This window comes from Xyrauchen texanus, chromosome 16 (assembly GCF_025860055.1).
Source record: "Xyrauchen texanus isolate HMW12.3.18 chromosome 16, RBS_HiC_50CHRs, whole genome shotgun sequence".
NCBI lineage: Eukaryota > Metazoa > Chordata > Actinopteri > Cypriniformes > Catostomidae > Xyrauchen > Xyrauchen texanus.
This window is the reverse complement of record NC_068291.1, coordinates 36,166,021-36,182,898: the sequence shown is the minus strand read 5'-3', so window position 1 is coordinate 36,182,898 and position 16,878 is coordinate 36,166,021. Positions and strand designations below refer to the sequence as shown.

At 38.4% G+C, this 16,878-nt stretch overlaps 1 protein-coding gene across 2 annotated transcripts; it reads left to right on the top strand.

Moving 5' to 3' along the window:
• Nucleotides 1-5,812: 5,812 nt before the first annotated feature.
• Nucleotides 5,813-16,726, top strand: LOC127657355 (zinc finger protein 395-like). Of its 2 annotated transcripts, none has more exons than XM_052146099.1 (10): nt 5,813-6,161; nt 8,971-9,205; nt 9,387-9,574; nt 9,672-9,778; nt 10,764-10,957; nt 11,080-11,180; nt 11,281-11,512; nt 11,695-11,784; nt 13,219-13,337; nt 15,226-16,726. In XM_052146099.1, the coding sequence occupies exons 2-10, from the start codon at nt 9,062-9,064 to the stop codon at nt 15,335-15,337; spliced, it is 1,287 nt and encodes a 428-aa protein (XP_052002059.1). In that variant the 5' UTR covers nt 5,813-6,161; nt 8,971-9,061; the 3' UTR covers nt 15,338-16,726. The 2 variants fall into 2 exon arrangements, with proteins under 2 accessions (XP_052002059.1, XP_052002058.1); XM_052146098.1 differs by having other exon boundaries at nt 5,814-6,161; nt 15,223-16,726.
• The last annotated feature ends 152 nt before the right edge of the window (nt 16,727-16,878 follow it).

Genomic DNA, 16,878 nt, shown 5'->3' with positions numbered 1-16,878 from the left:
GGAACATTCCTTAAAAGCTAAAAGGCAAATTACCGCACGCATTCCATTATTTTCTCATCAAAATCATAAGGATTTTTTTTATATATATAATTTTAGATTATATTTAAATTATTATAAAAAAGAAGCTAATTGTTAATGTTGTACGGATTACAGTAGAAATGTCATTATCTGTTTATGAATTCACATTAATTGGGCATTTATCCTCAGTTGTAGTTTTAATCCCAACCAACAGAGGGACGGGGAATACAATTTAACCAAAGGATTGCACTGATAATAACTCATGTATAGGATTGTAATTTATGCCTTTTTAAGCAGTGAAATCTCCAATAGGTTTATATATACACCAATCAGCCACAACATTAAAACCACCTGCCTAATATTGTGTAAATAATGGGGAAAAATTAGATCTCAGTGATTTGGACCATGGCATGATTGTTGATGCCAGACGGGCTGGTTTGAGTATTTCTGTAGCTGCTGATTTCCTGGGATTCTCACACACAACAGTCTCTAGAATTTACTTCAGCATGGTGCCAAAAACATCCAGTGAGCGACAGTTCTGTGGATGGAAAAGCCTTGTTGGTGAGAGAGATCAGCGGAGAATGACCAGACTGGTTCGAACTAACAAAATCTACTCAGATTACCGCTCTGTACAACTGTGGAGAGAAGAATGTTGAAAAGTTCAACAGTAGCATGTCGACACTATTAATAACAAATCTTTTGAATTTCTTGTATTATTTTACAGACATTCATTTGACTTGGAGGACAAAGCACCGGAGCAGAAATCATCAACGCTTGTTAGCGTGGTGAGTAAAAAAGTGAAATCAACAGATACAGTATACCATACTTTTTGTTTTTGTATATTACATGATTATCTCTCTGATGCATGGTGTCTACTACAGTAAACAAGTCTTTAAAAGCCATTTAAAACCATTCAGGGTGTAATGTTATGTTCAAACCACCATGTGAAATTACTTTTGTCATAAATACATTTTTGTGATTATGACAACATAACATGGCTGATGAAAGTAGTGATTCATCAAGTAGCTATGAAATATTTTCCATTATCTTCTGTTTATGTGGACAGACAAACCTTTCTCATAATACATAACTTTGAAGGGAGAAAGAGATTGGGAATGATAATATTCTTATTTCTGTATGTAACATAGAAATATTTATCTATAAGAGGGATTTATTATTAAAAACTTATCATATTAATGTTCAAATTAAACTCTTATGAAACATGTCAATAAAGTTTAATTATCACCTGAACAGGCAAGAATGGAGGATGCAAGAGGTGCCAGAGACAACCCTGCTGTTAATGAAATCACGAATGATGAAATCGGTAAACTAAGTTGTCAATGACAACAAATTTATTTTTGATCTGAATGACTCTGTTTATTTCCTTGTAATGCTATCAATATTTGGCAAACACACTCGGCAGAGTTTACACTATACACTTTAAACTCGTCTTTGAAGGTCTCAGTGTAGAGCCTATAAATGGTAATGTGGAAATTCCTCAAGGAGGTATTAGACCCTGGAGAAGTCACACTCTCACTCACGGTATGTCTATTCAAATTATATACGATTCCTATAGAATAGCATTAATTTGCGCTTTTTCACACCACATATTTTGATAGATCCTTGCTGGAAGAAAAAAAACAGCCTTAACCAGCATGCAATTCCCATGCTTTATGCTGGTTAGGTGCCTGTAATCGCCATGATGTTCACAAGCAAAACTTAGGTCAACCGCTATGGTTTTTCTGATAATGCTGGTCAACCAAGTATATCTTGCTGGTTAAAACAGTCCAAAAGCCTTGATGGAAGATCAGCACACCGGCATTCTGTGTTGTGGACCAGCATTCAATACACAACATATGTTGTACATTCCTGTCAAATCGGGAGATCCTATTTAAACATTTGGGAATCTTGTATAACCATTATAAAGCCCAGTGTGAGATGTAAAGAATAGTCTTACACATGACACTAAAATATCTCTGCTTTCTGCAGGGTCAAGCCATCAAACTCAAATAAATGGAAACATCAGGACAACAACTGATGGTTTGGTAATGCTCCCGGGTATCTGAGCAAGTGTAAGTACATTGGATGACCTTGCTTTTTAAAACTTTTAAAACACTATATACAGGGTTCTCACACTTTTAGAACAACTAATTTCCATGACTTCTCCAGTTGTTCATGATTACTGGAATAAAGGATATTTAAAGACATTTCAAAGAGATCCCAAAGAGTAATTGCTAACTGCCAAAATATTTTAGAACTAAACATATCTAGAAAAATTTATATTTACTGTAGAAATTTTCATGACTTTTTAAGATTAATTTCCATGACTTTTCCATGACTGGAAAGTTCCCTTATATTTCCACATTTTCCACGAATGAGGGACCCTGTATTATATATACAAACACATCAGCGTTTCTCTTATGTTTTAATTCAGATGACAAAAATGACTGCGCTGCCTTAGGCGTAACATCACTCCAGCTATAACTACACTTTTAGTGATGGATACAAGCCTGCAAAACCTCCATTGTTCCTATACAACTGCTCTCATACTAAACAAAACCCCTCAAAATTGGGAGACATCTGGTTCCAAAGCTGTTCCCTTGAAGAACTAGGCTGAAGCAAAAAAAAAAAAACGGTTCCTGCTTTGTGGATTTGCCATGCATAAGTGTCCAGCACACTTATTAGACTATAAGATCTGAAGGAGCTCCTGATCTGTCACTCTATATTCAACAGACAGTGTCAACACTGAATCCTTATGCAATGTTTCAGACAGTGATGGAAATTAGTCCCTCAGAAAAAGAGGCCAGATCTTCTGGCCACACCTGTCATGACAGATAGGGATCACAATTTGGGTGGTCACCAAATAAATGTGACACGCAATGGCGAGCAAGAAAATCAAGTGTTCCACTCCACCTGAATGAGCTGGAAGAATCAGTACATCACTACCAGAAAGAACCTAAAGAACTGAATGTTCTTGCCATAAGTCTTTTTCTAATAAAATTCAGTATTGTGATATTGCTCTGATTTTACATAATTTCTTGGTAAGGGGTAATAAATAAAATTTAATCTCTCATGTTGACTGGTCTGTATTGTCTTAACTTAATGGATTATGCTTTATGAAAACACTGGTCAATATATTTAGGCTCTGAACATGTATTAAAGGAATAGTTCACCCAAATTGAAAATACACTCATTGTTTACTCACCCTCATGCCATCCCAGATGTGTATGTATTTCTTTCTTCTGCAGAACACAAATAATGATTTTAAGAAGAATATTTCAGCTCTATATGTCCTCACAATGCAAGTGAATGGGTACCAAAATGTTTAAGGTCCAAAAAGGCAGCATAAAAGTAATTCATATGACTCCAGGGGTTAAATCCATATCTTTATAAGTGATATGACAGGTGTGGGTGAGAAACAGACCAATATTTAAGTCCTTTTTTATGATCAATCTCCACTTTTACTTACAAGATCTACTTTTGTTTTTGGTACTTCACATTCTTCAAGCATATCGTGACCTACTGGGGAGGGAGGAGAATTTATAGTAAAAAAGGACCTACATATTGGACTGTTTCTATCCCACACCTATCATATCACTTCTAAAGATGCAGATTTAAACATTGAAGTCTTATGGATTACTTTTATGCTGCCTTTATGTGCTTTTTGGAGCTTTAAAATGTTGATCACCATTCACTTACTTTGTGAGGATGAGGGTGAGTAAACAATGAGAGAATTTTCCTTTTTGGGTGAACTATCTCATGACCGAAAGAACTAGGTCGTGAGTACAAGCGGCCGAAATGGGCTTCCTCAGAAGGGTGGCGGGCTTCTCCCTTAGAGATAGGGTGAGGAGCTCAGTCATCCGTGAGGAGCTCGGAGTAGAGCCGCTGCTCCTTTGCGTCAAAAGGAGTCAGTTGAGGTGGTTTGGGCATCTGGTAAGGATGCCCACTGGGCGCCTCCCTAGTGAGGTGTTTCAGGCACATCCAGCTGGGAGGAGGCCTCGGGGAAGACCCAGGACTAGGTGGAAGGATTACATCTCCACACTGGCTTGGGAACGCCTCGGGGTCCCCCAGTCAGAGCTGGTTAATGTGGCTCGGGATAGGGAAGTTTGGGGCCACCTGCTGGAGCTGCTGCCCCCGCGACCCGTCTTCGGATAAGCGGTTGAAGATGGATTGATGGAGGGTGAACTATCCCTTTAATACCAGCAGGTATGAATATATCTATTTATTATTATTATTATTATTACTTTTATTGGGTGACTCTCATGAAAACATGGCCAGGTCACATTTCACCCCAAAATAAAATAAATATATGTTTTTTTCTTTTATATATATTAATATTTTTTTTTTTATTAATGTTTTAAACATTATTTTACTGTATTACAGTAAAATATTATAGTAATACAATAAGGCAGAAAGGCAGTAGCCTACATACTACCATGAGGTCTAAGCACTTAATTTTACCCCAAAATAAAATAAAATATATGTATTATTATAAAAACAAATATTATTAATATTTTATGATTAATTGTTACAATTTTTTTTTTACTGTATTACAGTGAAAATTACTGTGATACAACAAGGCAGAAAGGAAGTGCATACTACCACGAGATATAAGCACTTTACAATTTAAATAATATATAATTGTTTTTTGCATTGCAGAATGAGAACGTGATGTCAAGCATGCATATATGCAATTACTGAAAACTAACAAATAAATAAATAAATGACGTTGCCGAAAAATGTTGCATCATGCATGTATCAACACTTATCAGCTGTTTTGTAGGTCACACGTCTCTATGCAATGCTGCAAATGTACGAGCTTTTAGAGTTGACTGTATTCAAAAAGATTATATGACTCTTTTTTTTACTATTCTGTAACGCTTAATACTGAGTATTAAGTAAATGAATAATAATGATTAAAAAAAACTGCCTTGTTCCAATTAAACAGTTTCTTAACGTGACGCCTGTTCTTGCACTCTTCGGGCAACTCCGCACAGAGAGAGCTGTAGATGACGTGCTAAACGCGCGTTTTCTCCCTGTGCTGGAACGAGGATGTGAGTCTGCTCACGTACACCGTTTATTGGCCTGAACTTGTACACGAGCGCAGCGCGTGGGGAGGCGCATCACAGCGAGCGACCAATGGCGTGCGGCAGCGATGCCACAGAACTGGGAAAGCTCGTATTATGTAACCCTTTCATACCCTCCCCCTTCATAAAATGCATCTTCTGCACTATTTCTTGGAGGATTATTTACTGTACATTTTTCATGACAAAATGCATGCTATTAGTTTAAGCATACTAATTGATACTTTGGCGATCCTAATCGGGAAATGCATGCAGTGCAACATCAGACAGACAATTTAAAGTGTACATGATGTATACATTTTCAGAGACAAATATTGCACAATACACATATATGATTATACAATTTGAATGCAAAGTGTGTGTCTTGTGATATACTACATATACATATATCCTAAATAAATACATAAAATGTGTCACTAGAGTGATTGGGCTTGCACAGTGTGCAAGCGTGCAATCGTTTGCACATTGTTTCTTTGCATTCATTTTTGCATGCGTTCCATGAGTAGGACTGCAAACCTACACATACTTAATAAAAGTGGTGTAGCATTACAAGAAATATAGTGTCCTTTGTGTGGCCATTGTGCTTCTTGGCCCTTCCTCAACTTCAGCGTAAACAAGTTGGAATTGTAGGGCGTGTTTCTTGGAAAGCGCTGCTTGGCCAATCAGCGTCGACATCCCTACCACATGGTCATGTTGTTTACTACAAGAGCCGAAACCCGCTAGAAGGCGGTAGCTGACACAAACGGCACTGGATTTCGCTGGAACGGCACAACACCGCGACAACGGAAGCATAAAGCGAATTAAAACTAAACCAAACAGGGGCTCGCCTCACTTGTGGCGCGTAAAAAGAGAAGATTAGATTAGATTAGACTGATTTTATTGTTCTAAAATTGTTGTAGCCTTGTCAAACAAGCACAGTTCTGTCGTACTGGGATAATCCATGCCGGGATTTTAAATACCTGAACGCAACCCGTTCTGAGCTCTGAAAAAGGACATTTTCAAGTTACAGCCGGTCAGAGCAAGCCTTGTGAAAAGGGGGTGTGTTGAAATTTGGCAAAGGTACGTGCGCAACGTTCATTGAAAGTTTTTCCTCTCGATTTAAATGCATTTGCGTTTTATTACTGCACTGCATGCTTCTCGGGCATTATTTGCTGCCGTTCAAGGTTGGTAGATTTTTACAGCTAATTAATGCAATCCAGCCTTTCAGTGTTTAATACTTGTGGATTGTTTGTGTGATGGCTGCGCTTCGATCGAGAAATGTAAAGACTTCAAAAATAATGAAAACTATTATTTAATTTCTAGAGGATTTTACGTCTATACAATTGCCAACTTTTTTTATATATATAATTGTCACATTTTCGTAAAAGAATGAAAAAAAAAAAAGTAATTTGGTTAATCAATTTGGGCCTAAAATATGAGCAAACATAACGTTGTCGTGCTGTGCCTTTATGAGATTAACTGTTCATCTGGTACTCTGACCAGTTTTGCAATGACAGCATTTAACGCTTTAAAAGAATAGCAGTTGGATAATCTGTTTAGCGCTGCAGCGAACATGTGGGAAGGTAGGGGCCGTTCATACACGCGTGTGTCCATACGCGCTGTTTTTCGATTGTTTTCCTACGTAAACACGCGCTAGACGGACGACTTTGATTGTTGCGTCCAGCACTGGAACGCCGCGTTTTTTAGACGTCGTGTCAAGTTAAAAATAAATTCAGACTTTAGAAACGCATCTCGAGACCCTTGCGTTCTGCTCTATTATTTGCGATGCGTCTATCTTTTTTGTATTTTTAGCGCAAGTCAGAAGTCGTTCAGTCTGAACGGTCCCTAAGTCACGCGTTGTTCTTAATGTACTGAACTTCTCGAACATTTAAATGAGGCCGCATGCACGGAGCGAGCAAAAGAATGACGTCATGGACATCCTATATTCACCAACTTGTATGATCATCCAGTCATACCGTGATTTTAACTGTTCAATAAAGAAAAACGGATTTAGCTGCTGTTGAGGCGTTTGGTGTTAATACAATGTTTTAACTTTTTAATGGGAAAAGTGCGTCACCTTTCAGATAAAAGTCGTGAAAACATTGCATATTCGACGGTAAAATATTTGTTAGATTCAAAAACAAGCAATAACAAAGTTTATTTCATCCACGTCTGCCGTGTGTAGGCTACATTGCATGTAAATTGTACATGCATTTTATGTAGCCGCATGCAAGCTTGACATACCAAGTGAAAATCAGTATGTCAATATAATGTTATATAGTAGGCCTAGTGTTTAATGGATTATGTGCACTGTATTTTGTTATTCGTTTATGCAAATTAATGAATTAAAGGAATAGCTCACTCAAAAATGGAAATTCTCTCATTTATTCACCCATATGCCATCCTAGAGGTGTATTACTTTCTGTCTTCTGCAGAACACAACTAAGATTTTCTTGAAGAATATTTCAGCTCTGTAGGCCCACACAGTGCAAGCAAATAGGGTCCAAAATTTGAAGCTCCAAAAAGCTCATAAAAGCAGCATTAAAGTAATCCATGAAACACCACTGGCGTTTATCCATGTCTTATGAAGCAATCCAACCATTTTTGGGTGAGAACAGACCAAAATGTAACTCCTTTTTACTTTAAATCTTGACATCACTGGTCTCCTTTCCGATCATGATTTTGAGCTCGATAACAATTCCTAGCACCATACGCGTTCTGCAAATGCGTCAAGCACTAGGAATTGAAATCCAGCTTATAAATCACGATCGTACCTAGAGACTGCGATGGCAAGATATACAGTAAAAAATACAATTACGTTTTGGTCAGGTAACACACAAAATTGATTGGATCACTCCAGAAGACATGGAATGGTATGGCATGGCATGTGGGTGAGTAAATGATGAGAACATTGACATTTTTGGGACGAGCTATTCCTTTAAGATGAATGAATGTATTTAGGTAGATTCTATTTGCAATGTTCCATAAAGTTTGTAAGGTTTTTTGAAAATTCACCATTAGTAAATATAGTTTAGAAATGAACCAAAAGCAATGTGATTTAATCAACCGTTCATGGTATATCATCATGGAATCAAATCTTTGCAGAATTTGATTATTAGTTGTATTAAGTTGAAACTCTGAAACAATTTCCTCTGCTTTTTTTTTTTTTTTGAAGTTACAGGGTGCATCATGATCATAACGGTGTCTAGTTTCTACAGTTTTAATGTCTTGCGTCAGTGTACAGTATTGCTTGCATGCCTCATTCTGTGGTTTCCACAGACTCATAGTGACTCATAGTCATTCTGCACAATTGCACATATATTTTGAATTTTGCATCAGTTGTCCTGTGATGGCTAAATAGTTTGGCACTTAGTTGTCGGATGTTCACGTAAAGGGATGGGTGGTGACACAGGCTTATTTCACTGATCTCATGTGTTTCAGTGATCAGATTCAACAGGTGACAAGGTTGCATCAGGCAGTCTTTGGCAAATATGGTCTGTTAAGTGTGTGTGCAAATGCACACATCTATCAATTTAAATGGATTAGAGATGGTTAGATGTAACTGTCTTGTTTATATTTTTTTTTATAAATGACAAGCTAGTTGGAAATTTTGGATTCATCAATAAAATTGTGTCATAAATACTTAATTTTGTTTGACTAGTTGTCGACCGAAATGGGGTTTTCAATGGTCAATATCAAGGTGGCAGAGAGTCCATGAATTGCTGCTATATAATAAAATCGAACAACAGCAAAGGACATCTACAAAATACTGCTGACAAAATGTACAAAAATAAACGTTTTTTGGGGCTATCGGTAGATTTTGGAATGGTGATGAAGTCTGTTAATAGGCCAATCTCAAATTCATAATTTGATTGTTTCCTCTCCCTAGTTTCCGGCTCGTGCTTTTGAATAGTGCTGCTGAATCTCCATCAGGAGTTCTTCAAAGCAGTAGAGAACATACAAGGTGCTATTAACAGAAAATGGTACCAAAGACAAGACTTGGGAAGCGGTCCCCATTGGGGACACTGGTGTGTGGTTCATCAGTGGAGGCCCTGACAGAAATGGGATCACATGGATGCCCAGACAGTGGGCTTTACAGAAACAAGCTTTACCCAGGACAGAAGGTGAGAATGATTAAATGTATTCAATGTAAAATACAAAACTCTTAATTTAGGTCAGTTCTACAGTAGTTTTGATTTGACTTTCAAAATTTGAAATGGTATTTACATTGAGGCAGTACAGTTCATATTTTCAACCATGGTGCAAGCAGCACCTTCATGGTGGTTTTTTTCTGATATTTGTCAGGTGTATGTGCACTGCGGAGGCCAGGAATGTGGAGGTGTGGTGGAACAGCATAACCATGTGGACAATGAGGTGTCCATCTTCCTCCCCCAACTCAACCAACAAGTACATCGCAAGTTGGAAGACGTATGGACAAGTCCCACGTCCACTTTTAGCTCTTCAGTTTCCTCATCCATTGATGTGCCAAGAAGGTACGGCTTGTCAAATATGCTTGTATGTCCTTTTTAAAATAAATGTTGATCCTGTGATTGAGAGGAACTCTCTTAAAACTCAACTTTACCACAACAGGAGTGCAGAAACTGTGGACATGGATGAGATTATGGCTGCAATGGTGCTTACCAGTTTGTCCTGCAGTCCAGTAATCCAAAACTCTGCTCAGGGGAGCAAGGCAACAGGTTTGGAGAACATTATATTTACATTTAATGATCTTAGTAGACATTCTTTAAATAAAACTAAAGTACACTGCACAAACCACATGACTGGCACGTACCAGCTGAGATTACACCATGCTTCCTTACCTAAGCATTAGTCACCAGAAAGAAGCAGCTAACAACTGCATGTACAATAAGCCCTAGTCAAAATATCTTAAAGGAACATGTACAGGATTGGTGTTGGAATTTCCATCATAATTTTTAACCAATCTGAAAGGATCCTAACAAGATTCCTATAATGATCAAATAAGATCCTACTGGATGAACTGAAATATAAGAAATTCAGAGTATCCAGTGGGATCTAATAGCAGTCTCATAGGAGCCACGTTTTCATTAAAGTAGCAATTGTTTAGATTTTTTTTACTAGGACCTCAAATTTCAAACACTAACTAAGGCCACGTCCACACTAATCCAGTTTTGTTTGGAAACATGTTGATTTTGCTACATTTACGCCTCTAATCCACACTAGAACAGCATTTTTTTTCCACTGAAAATGGAGACTTTCAGAAACTGCTCTCCATTACCACATACTCTGGAAAACAATGATGCTAGGAAATTGAAAAACAAGGTTTCAAGCTTAACTGGACTAATACATTTTAGCTTGAAAACGTTTTCCATTTACCAATATCATCTTTTTCAAAGTATGCGGTACTAGAGAGCATTAAAGTCAATGGTTTCGGTGGAGGAAAATGCCATTCCAGTGTGGAAGACCTCTATTATAATATTAGTTATAGCTTTGTGTGGAATGGAGAATGATGGGTTAGGGTAGGGTTAGTGTTACCAAAAGCCTCAATGAGTAGCAAAATTGGTGTGTTTTTAACCTCAAATAAGTCTCGACTTGATGCAAGTTAACACCTAGAAAGAAAGGACACTAGTTTAACACGAAGGCCATTTATTTTGTTGATCAAGCACCAAGTAGCGTTCATTTAAATTATTCTGCTTTTTATAGCTTTGTGTGGAATGGAGCATGGTGGTGTTGAACTGTCAGATGTTGGATACTGGAGTTGTGACCATGGAAACGGAAGTCCAGCCCCATCCCCACCCATCACAGAGATGGACAAGAGCACCCCTCTCTCTGATGAAGGCCTGGACATGGAGCTGGACCAAATGTTGTTTAACGAGCCAACCCCAAGGAAACGCAAGGTAAGTCATAAACTGTTAGCATATTTATGTAACCAGTGTCAAGTAATGTGTTTGTATGGTTTTATGGATAATTATGGGAGAATGTTCTTATTTATCTTCTTTGACTTGTTCACTTTCTCTAGAACTCCTTAAAAGTAGCATATCGGTGCTTGTGGCCAAATTGTGGAAAAATATTGACAACAGTAGTGGGTATCAAACGCCACATCCGCAATTCACACCTTGGGTAAATATCAAAAGCTCTTTAGGTTTACAGAACTATCTTACCCATTACAGCAATCTGGCTTGTCCAAAACGCATCTCACTTTGTAATGCCTTTTCTGCAGACAAAGTGATGAGCATTCACAAAGGGAAGAAGACTTTTATTACACAGAGTTCTATCAGGACGTGGAGCAGACAGCCCCCTCTGGTGGCCACCGGCCCTCCTGCGCCTCTCCATCCAGTCCCAGCCAGCACACACCCCCTTCTCCCTCCACCCCGGAGATGCTCCAGCCTAGCTCGCTCAGCCAGTCTGCCCCGGGCAGCTTCTGGCAGGTCCACACTGAGCACTCTTACCAGGTGAGATGTTTTACATTGTTGTCACATAATTATACACCACATTTTCCCTTGAGGACTTTTAGTGCAGTCAAAGCTCTGATTGTTGTCACTTATCATTTTGGATAATGTGCACAGGGGACACCAAAAATTATATGTAATTATTAATTGAGTTGATCATATGTTTATCTATGATTGAATCTTAGGCCCCTCCACCAGTTCAGGTGGTGACTCCAGTGACTGTTCCTGTCTCCTGTCACTGGACGCCATCTCTCACGGTTCACCAGAACAAACAAGTGAGCGTTTTCTTTATTGCATGAATACAAAAGAAATCTCAAAACAATATTTCTTTGCTTTAAAAGTGTGTACTGTGTAACGGCGAATGCATCAAGGCATTTGTTCTGTGAATATTTATACATAGAGTGGTTATGCAATGTTTTCCCTGAGGCTTTGAGAACATACAAAGTGCCACATGGTCTCAAAGACATAGATGTGCTCTCGTACTAAAAATAGAAGTGACATGCCCATGTTGTTTTCTTTTCTTTTGTCCCACCTACAAGAGATGCCAGATATATTTCAGTGCCATCTAGTGGACTTTAGGACACTGTGTTCTCTTTGTCTAATCCAGTTTGTCACCAGTGTTCAAAATAATGAACAGAATATTTTGATCAGCGTATTTTTATTTCTGTGGTTTAAAGAGTCACATTTGCAAAGAATGTCTGTGAAAGACAATCACTTTTATTTCTGGTCTTTATCTAAGGGTGACAGTTTGTCCTCTTTTTCCCGGACATGTTCTCTTTTTCGGACCTTAAAGCATCCGGCCAGGATTTCTACATTTGCAAACATGCCCGGGATTCGGCTTTAGATACATTATGATGTGCATCTGGTCTAATACTTCACTGTGCGTGCGTGCGTATTTGCATTGCTTCAACCCCTCTTTGTAAGTCCCGCCTTCTCGCACACCAATTGGTCGATTATAAAAGGCTTGCAGCAACTATTGGCCAAATTCCTGCCTGTCAATCTCTCTGCGAATGTGCAAACAGTTGCTTGACAGTAGCAGAAAATGACAGCTGAGTGGAAACGATGCCCAAATGAAAGTGCAAATTTACAGAAGGTTTGCACAGAACATTCCCATGCCATGTCCAGGTCGAGATCCGTGGGAAGCAGAATGTATGAGGTGTAAAGCTGGCACTTGTGTGTCAGTTGCTAATAAAGGTGCAAGTTATTTAGACGCACACATTAGCTCTGCGAAGCATAAAGGGTCAGCAAAAGGTGAAAGTTCATCAGGTAAATTAGCAGACTACTTTTTATGACCAGGTAAATTAAGGTACACACATGGCATCAAATATTTTATTTTAGTACATCGACTTTAAAAAGAACGTTGGAAATTTGTATTTTTTTATATTTATGCTCCGCTAATAGAGTGAATGCAAACTTTAATGCAGTGAAAAAGACATAGTAACACTATTTTGAACACTATTACCCCACCCCCCCCACCAGAATATGGTCACCCTACTTTATCTTAATGTTCTCGATGCATTGTAAATTTACATCAATGTACAAACAATTTTTTTTCTTAAGTTGATAACATGTTACTGTATTTTATTTTTAATCAGTTTTACTGAACTGAATCATTATTTATAATGTAGGTAGTGTTTGCAGCTGTAAGCTTAACTGAAGTGCGTCATTCTGTGACTAATGGTTCTCTCTCTCTCTCTCTCTTCACCCAGGGCTCACCATTCCGCCGTCGTTCGGTTAGTGTGGGTGAACAATGGCTTCAGAACAACAGTGCCACTTTCAGACCACATCCTGCCAGTGTTTCGCCTCCAAGAAACCACTGCACTTCCAGGTTGGTTCATCTTGCATTTTCTGTTAAATTACTGTAGTTTCTTACTAATGATGTTAAACTAAATTAGCTTATTATATAAGAAAAAAATATGACGTAAAAATTAGCTGGTCTTATTGTGCGTGATTAATTAGTGCACATAATTCTAAAGATAATAATGTAGTAATGGAATTATTTTATAATATCAATCCAATTAAATCCCAGTGGATAGAGTCGAATACCATACTACATTAATTTCTGCTGAAGATGCTGGCTCAGTCATCAATAGGTCACATTATAGAAGTGAAGTATGGATATGTGAAGTGTGTTTTTTGTTGTTGGTTTTTTTTACATTTAAAATACTTTTTAATCCCAGTTTAATGTGCAGCGACAACTATAATTCAGCCATTCGTATACTAATTTCCCAATAATGGTGTAAACAACTGTATTGCACCACAAATGGGGGGAGTTTTGGGCAAGACTACACTGATCAGCCACAACAATAAAACCGCTGACTGGTGAAATGGTTAACATTTATTATCTTATATAATGGTACCTGTCAAGGGGTGGGATATATTAGGCAGCAAATGAACAGTCAGTTCTTGAATTTCATGTGTTGGAAGCAGGAAAAATGGTGAATCTGAGTGACTTTGACGAGGGCCAAATCGTGATGGCTAGACGACTCGATCAGAGCATCTCCAAAACTGCAGGTCTTGTGTGGTGTGCTTGGTATGCAGTGGTTAGTACCAACCAAAATTTGTCCAAGGATGAATGACCAGTGAACTGGCGACAGGGTCATGGGCGCCCAAGGCTCATTGATTCGCATGGGGAGCGAAGGCTAGCCCATCTTGTTCGACCCCAATGAAGTGCTACTGTATGACAAATTGCTGAAAAACGTAATACTGGCCATGATAGAAAGGTGTCAGAACACACAGTGCATCGCAGCTTGCTGCATATGGTGCTGCGTAGCCACAGACTGCTCAGAGTGCCCATGCTGACCCCTATCCACCACCGAACATGCCTACAATGGGCATGTGAATGTCAGAACTGGACCATGGATCAATGGAATAAGGTGGCCTGGTCTGATAAATCAGGTTTTCTTTAAATTATGTGGACGGCCGGGTGCATGTGCATCGTTTACCTGGGGAAGAGATAGCAGCAGGATGCACTATGGGACGAAGGCAAGCCGGCGGAGGCAGTAAGATGCTCTGGGCAATGTTCTGCTGGGAAACCTTGGTTCCTGGCATTCATGTAGATGCTACTTTGACACATACCATCTACCTAAAAATTGTTGCAGACCAGGTACACCCCCTCATGGCAATGGTATTCCCTGATGGCAGTGGCCTCTTTCAGCAAGAAAATGTGCCCTACCATACTGCAAAAATTGTTCAGGAATGGTTTGAGAAACATGACCAAGAGTTCAAAGTATTGAGTTGGCCTCAAAATTCCCCAGATCTCAATCCGATTGAGCATCTATGGGATGTACTGGACCAACAAGTCCGATCCATGGAGGCCCCACCTCTCAACTTGCAGGACTTAAAGGATCTTCTGCTAAAGACTTGGTGCCAGATACCACAGGAAACCTTCAGAGGTCTTGTGGAGTCCATGCCTCGACGGGTCAGAGCTGTTTTGGTGGCACAAGGGGGACCTACATGATATTTGGCAGGTGGTTTTAATGTTGTGGCTGATCAGTGTATCTTTGTCAGACTGATGGAAGATGGGGATTGTGTTTGGATTTCTTGGATATTTTTGTTGAATATGTTTATGGACTGGCCTCATTCACTTCAATTGTAAGTGTTTTTTTTGTTTAGTTTTTTAACAAACGAGGGACACCTGGAACAGAAACGAGAACATTCCTTTTAAACGTGTTTCGGTTAGCTGTCATTCTTGACTCTTTATTTTACGCTAGCAGGAGGATTCGTGGTGAGGCCAAAAAATGCCGGAAGGTGTACGGCATTGAACACCGAGACCAGTGGTGCACCGCCTGCCGCTGGAAAAAGGCCTGCCAGAGGTTCCATGACTGAATCCTTTTAAAGAAAATAACATGCAGAACACTAACCTTATGAAGACCTACAAGATGGGATCTTACCTGGAACTAGGGTTGAAAGTAACCAAAAGAGCACCTTTGTGACTTTTTCTACTTTTATTGCGATACATGTTATGTTTTTCGAAATGAGTTAAGGAACCATGTCGGTGCTGGAAGAATGATAAAGCAAAAAGGACAGCCTTTGCCACACAACTCTGCTGTCTTCCTGTGTTTTACATCATATCGTGAACTATTGAAGTGTGACTTTTCTTTTACAAGCGTTAAGCAGCCATATACAACAGCAGCAGCTATATATCATGTTTAATCTATTATAAATCACCAACGCCAAAAGACTGGCCTAAAAACCTCATGTTTGTCATCAGACACGAATGGAAAGTTTGCTTATCATTCCATGAAACCTACAATTGCTAAGATGAGACAGAAGGACACAAGGGAGGTGTATTTTACCATGGTCCAATGTATTCAGGGGCAAAAATGGCAGCTTATTGTTAATGGTAGTTAAAAAGCAAAATAAATGTTTCAATGGCATAAAACTTTGTTTGTATATGCAATGTTTACCTGCTGTTAAGCAGTTTTCTATTTCCATAGCAAAGTTTTGTAAAACAAACTTTTTTTTAAAAAAGGAATAGGAAGAACAAAATCCTTTTTATTACGATTTTGATATCTGTGATGTTTAATCGTATGTCAGTGTGATTCTCAGTGTATGTCACAAGTTATATTTCTGTGGAATAAGATGATTTGCTTTTTCTGTTGCGTCAATATTACTATGGAAGTACCTGTATTTGAAACGTGCATGATCTGATGCAATTTATCTGTTTCTTTTGTGCTTCTCACCCCAGTCTGCCCTTTGGATTGTATTCTTGCAGTAGAAAATCTCAGCAAGATAAAGTCATAATTCTCTGCAAAATAATGTGAACGCATTCGTGAAAATGTTGAACATTGACAAGAAAATTGTAACCAACTGTTTGATTGGTTCTTACACTTAATACTGGGCCCAAATACATTATTTAATTATTTTGTATAAAATAAGTCTCATTTTTTTTATTTTTTTTATGTGCAGCTCATCAACTCTTAAGCTCTTAATCTTAAAGATTGATGCTTTGACATCATTGAACTGAATGTACCCAGATTCATTTTCGACAGTCAGTATCATTACTCAGCATAATAAAAATGAAAGGACATGCTAATTAGTCTGTAAAGACTGAGATATATAATGCTCAACGAGAACAATCTTTTTGTAAAGTACTTATACAAAAAAAGTCTTGAACTGTCTGAGATCCGTTCAAGACTGAGAAAAAGAAAAATTTTGTCAACTTGTCACTTGCCTTTTTTTTTAATAAAATTTTGTTTCTAAACAAAAACGACAGAGTGCAAAAATGTGTTGTATTCATTTTCTTTTGGAGGATGAACATTTGAGTTAAATTTGGATTGTTTGGAAATACAATCAAGGCTTTTAAATTGCATTCATCATTATTGCTTTCAACATACACTGCATTTAAAAATAAAACTAGGTGCTTT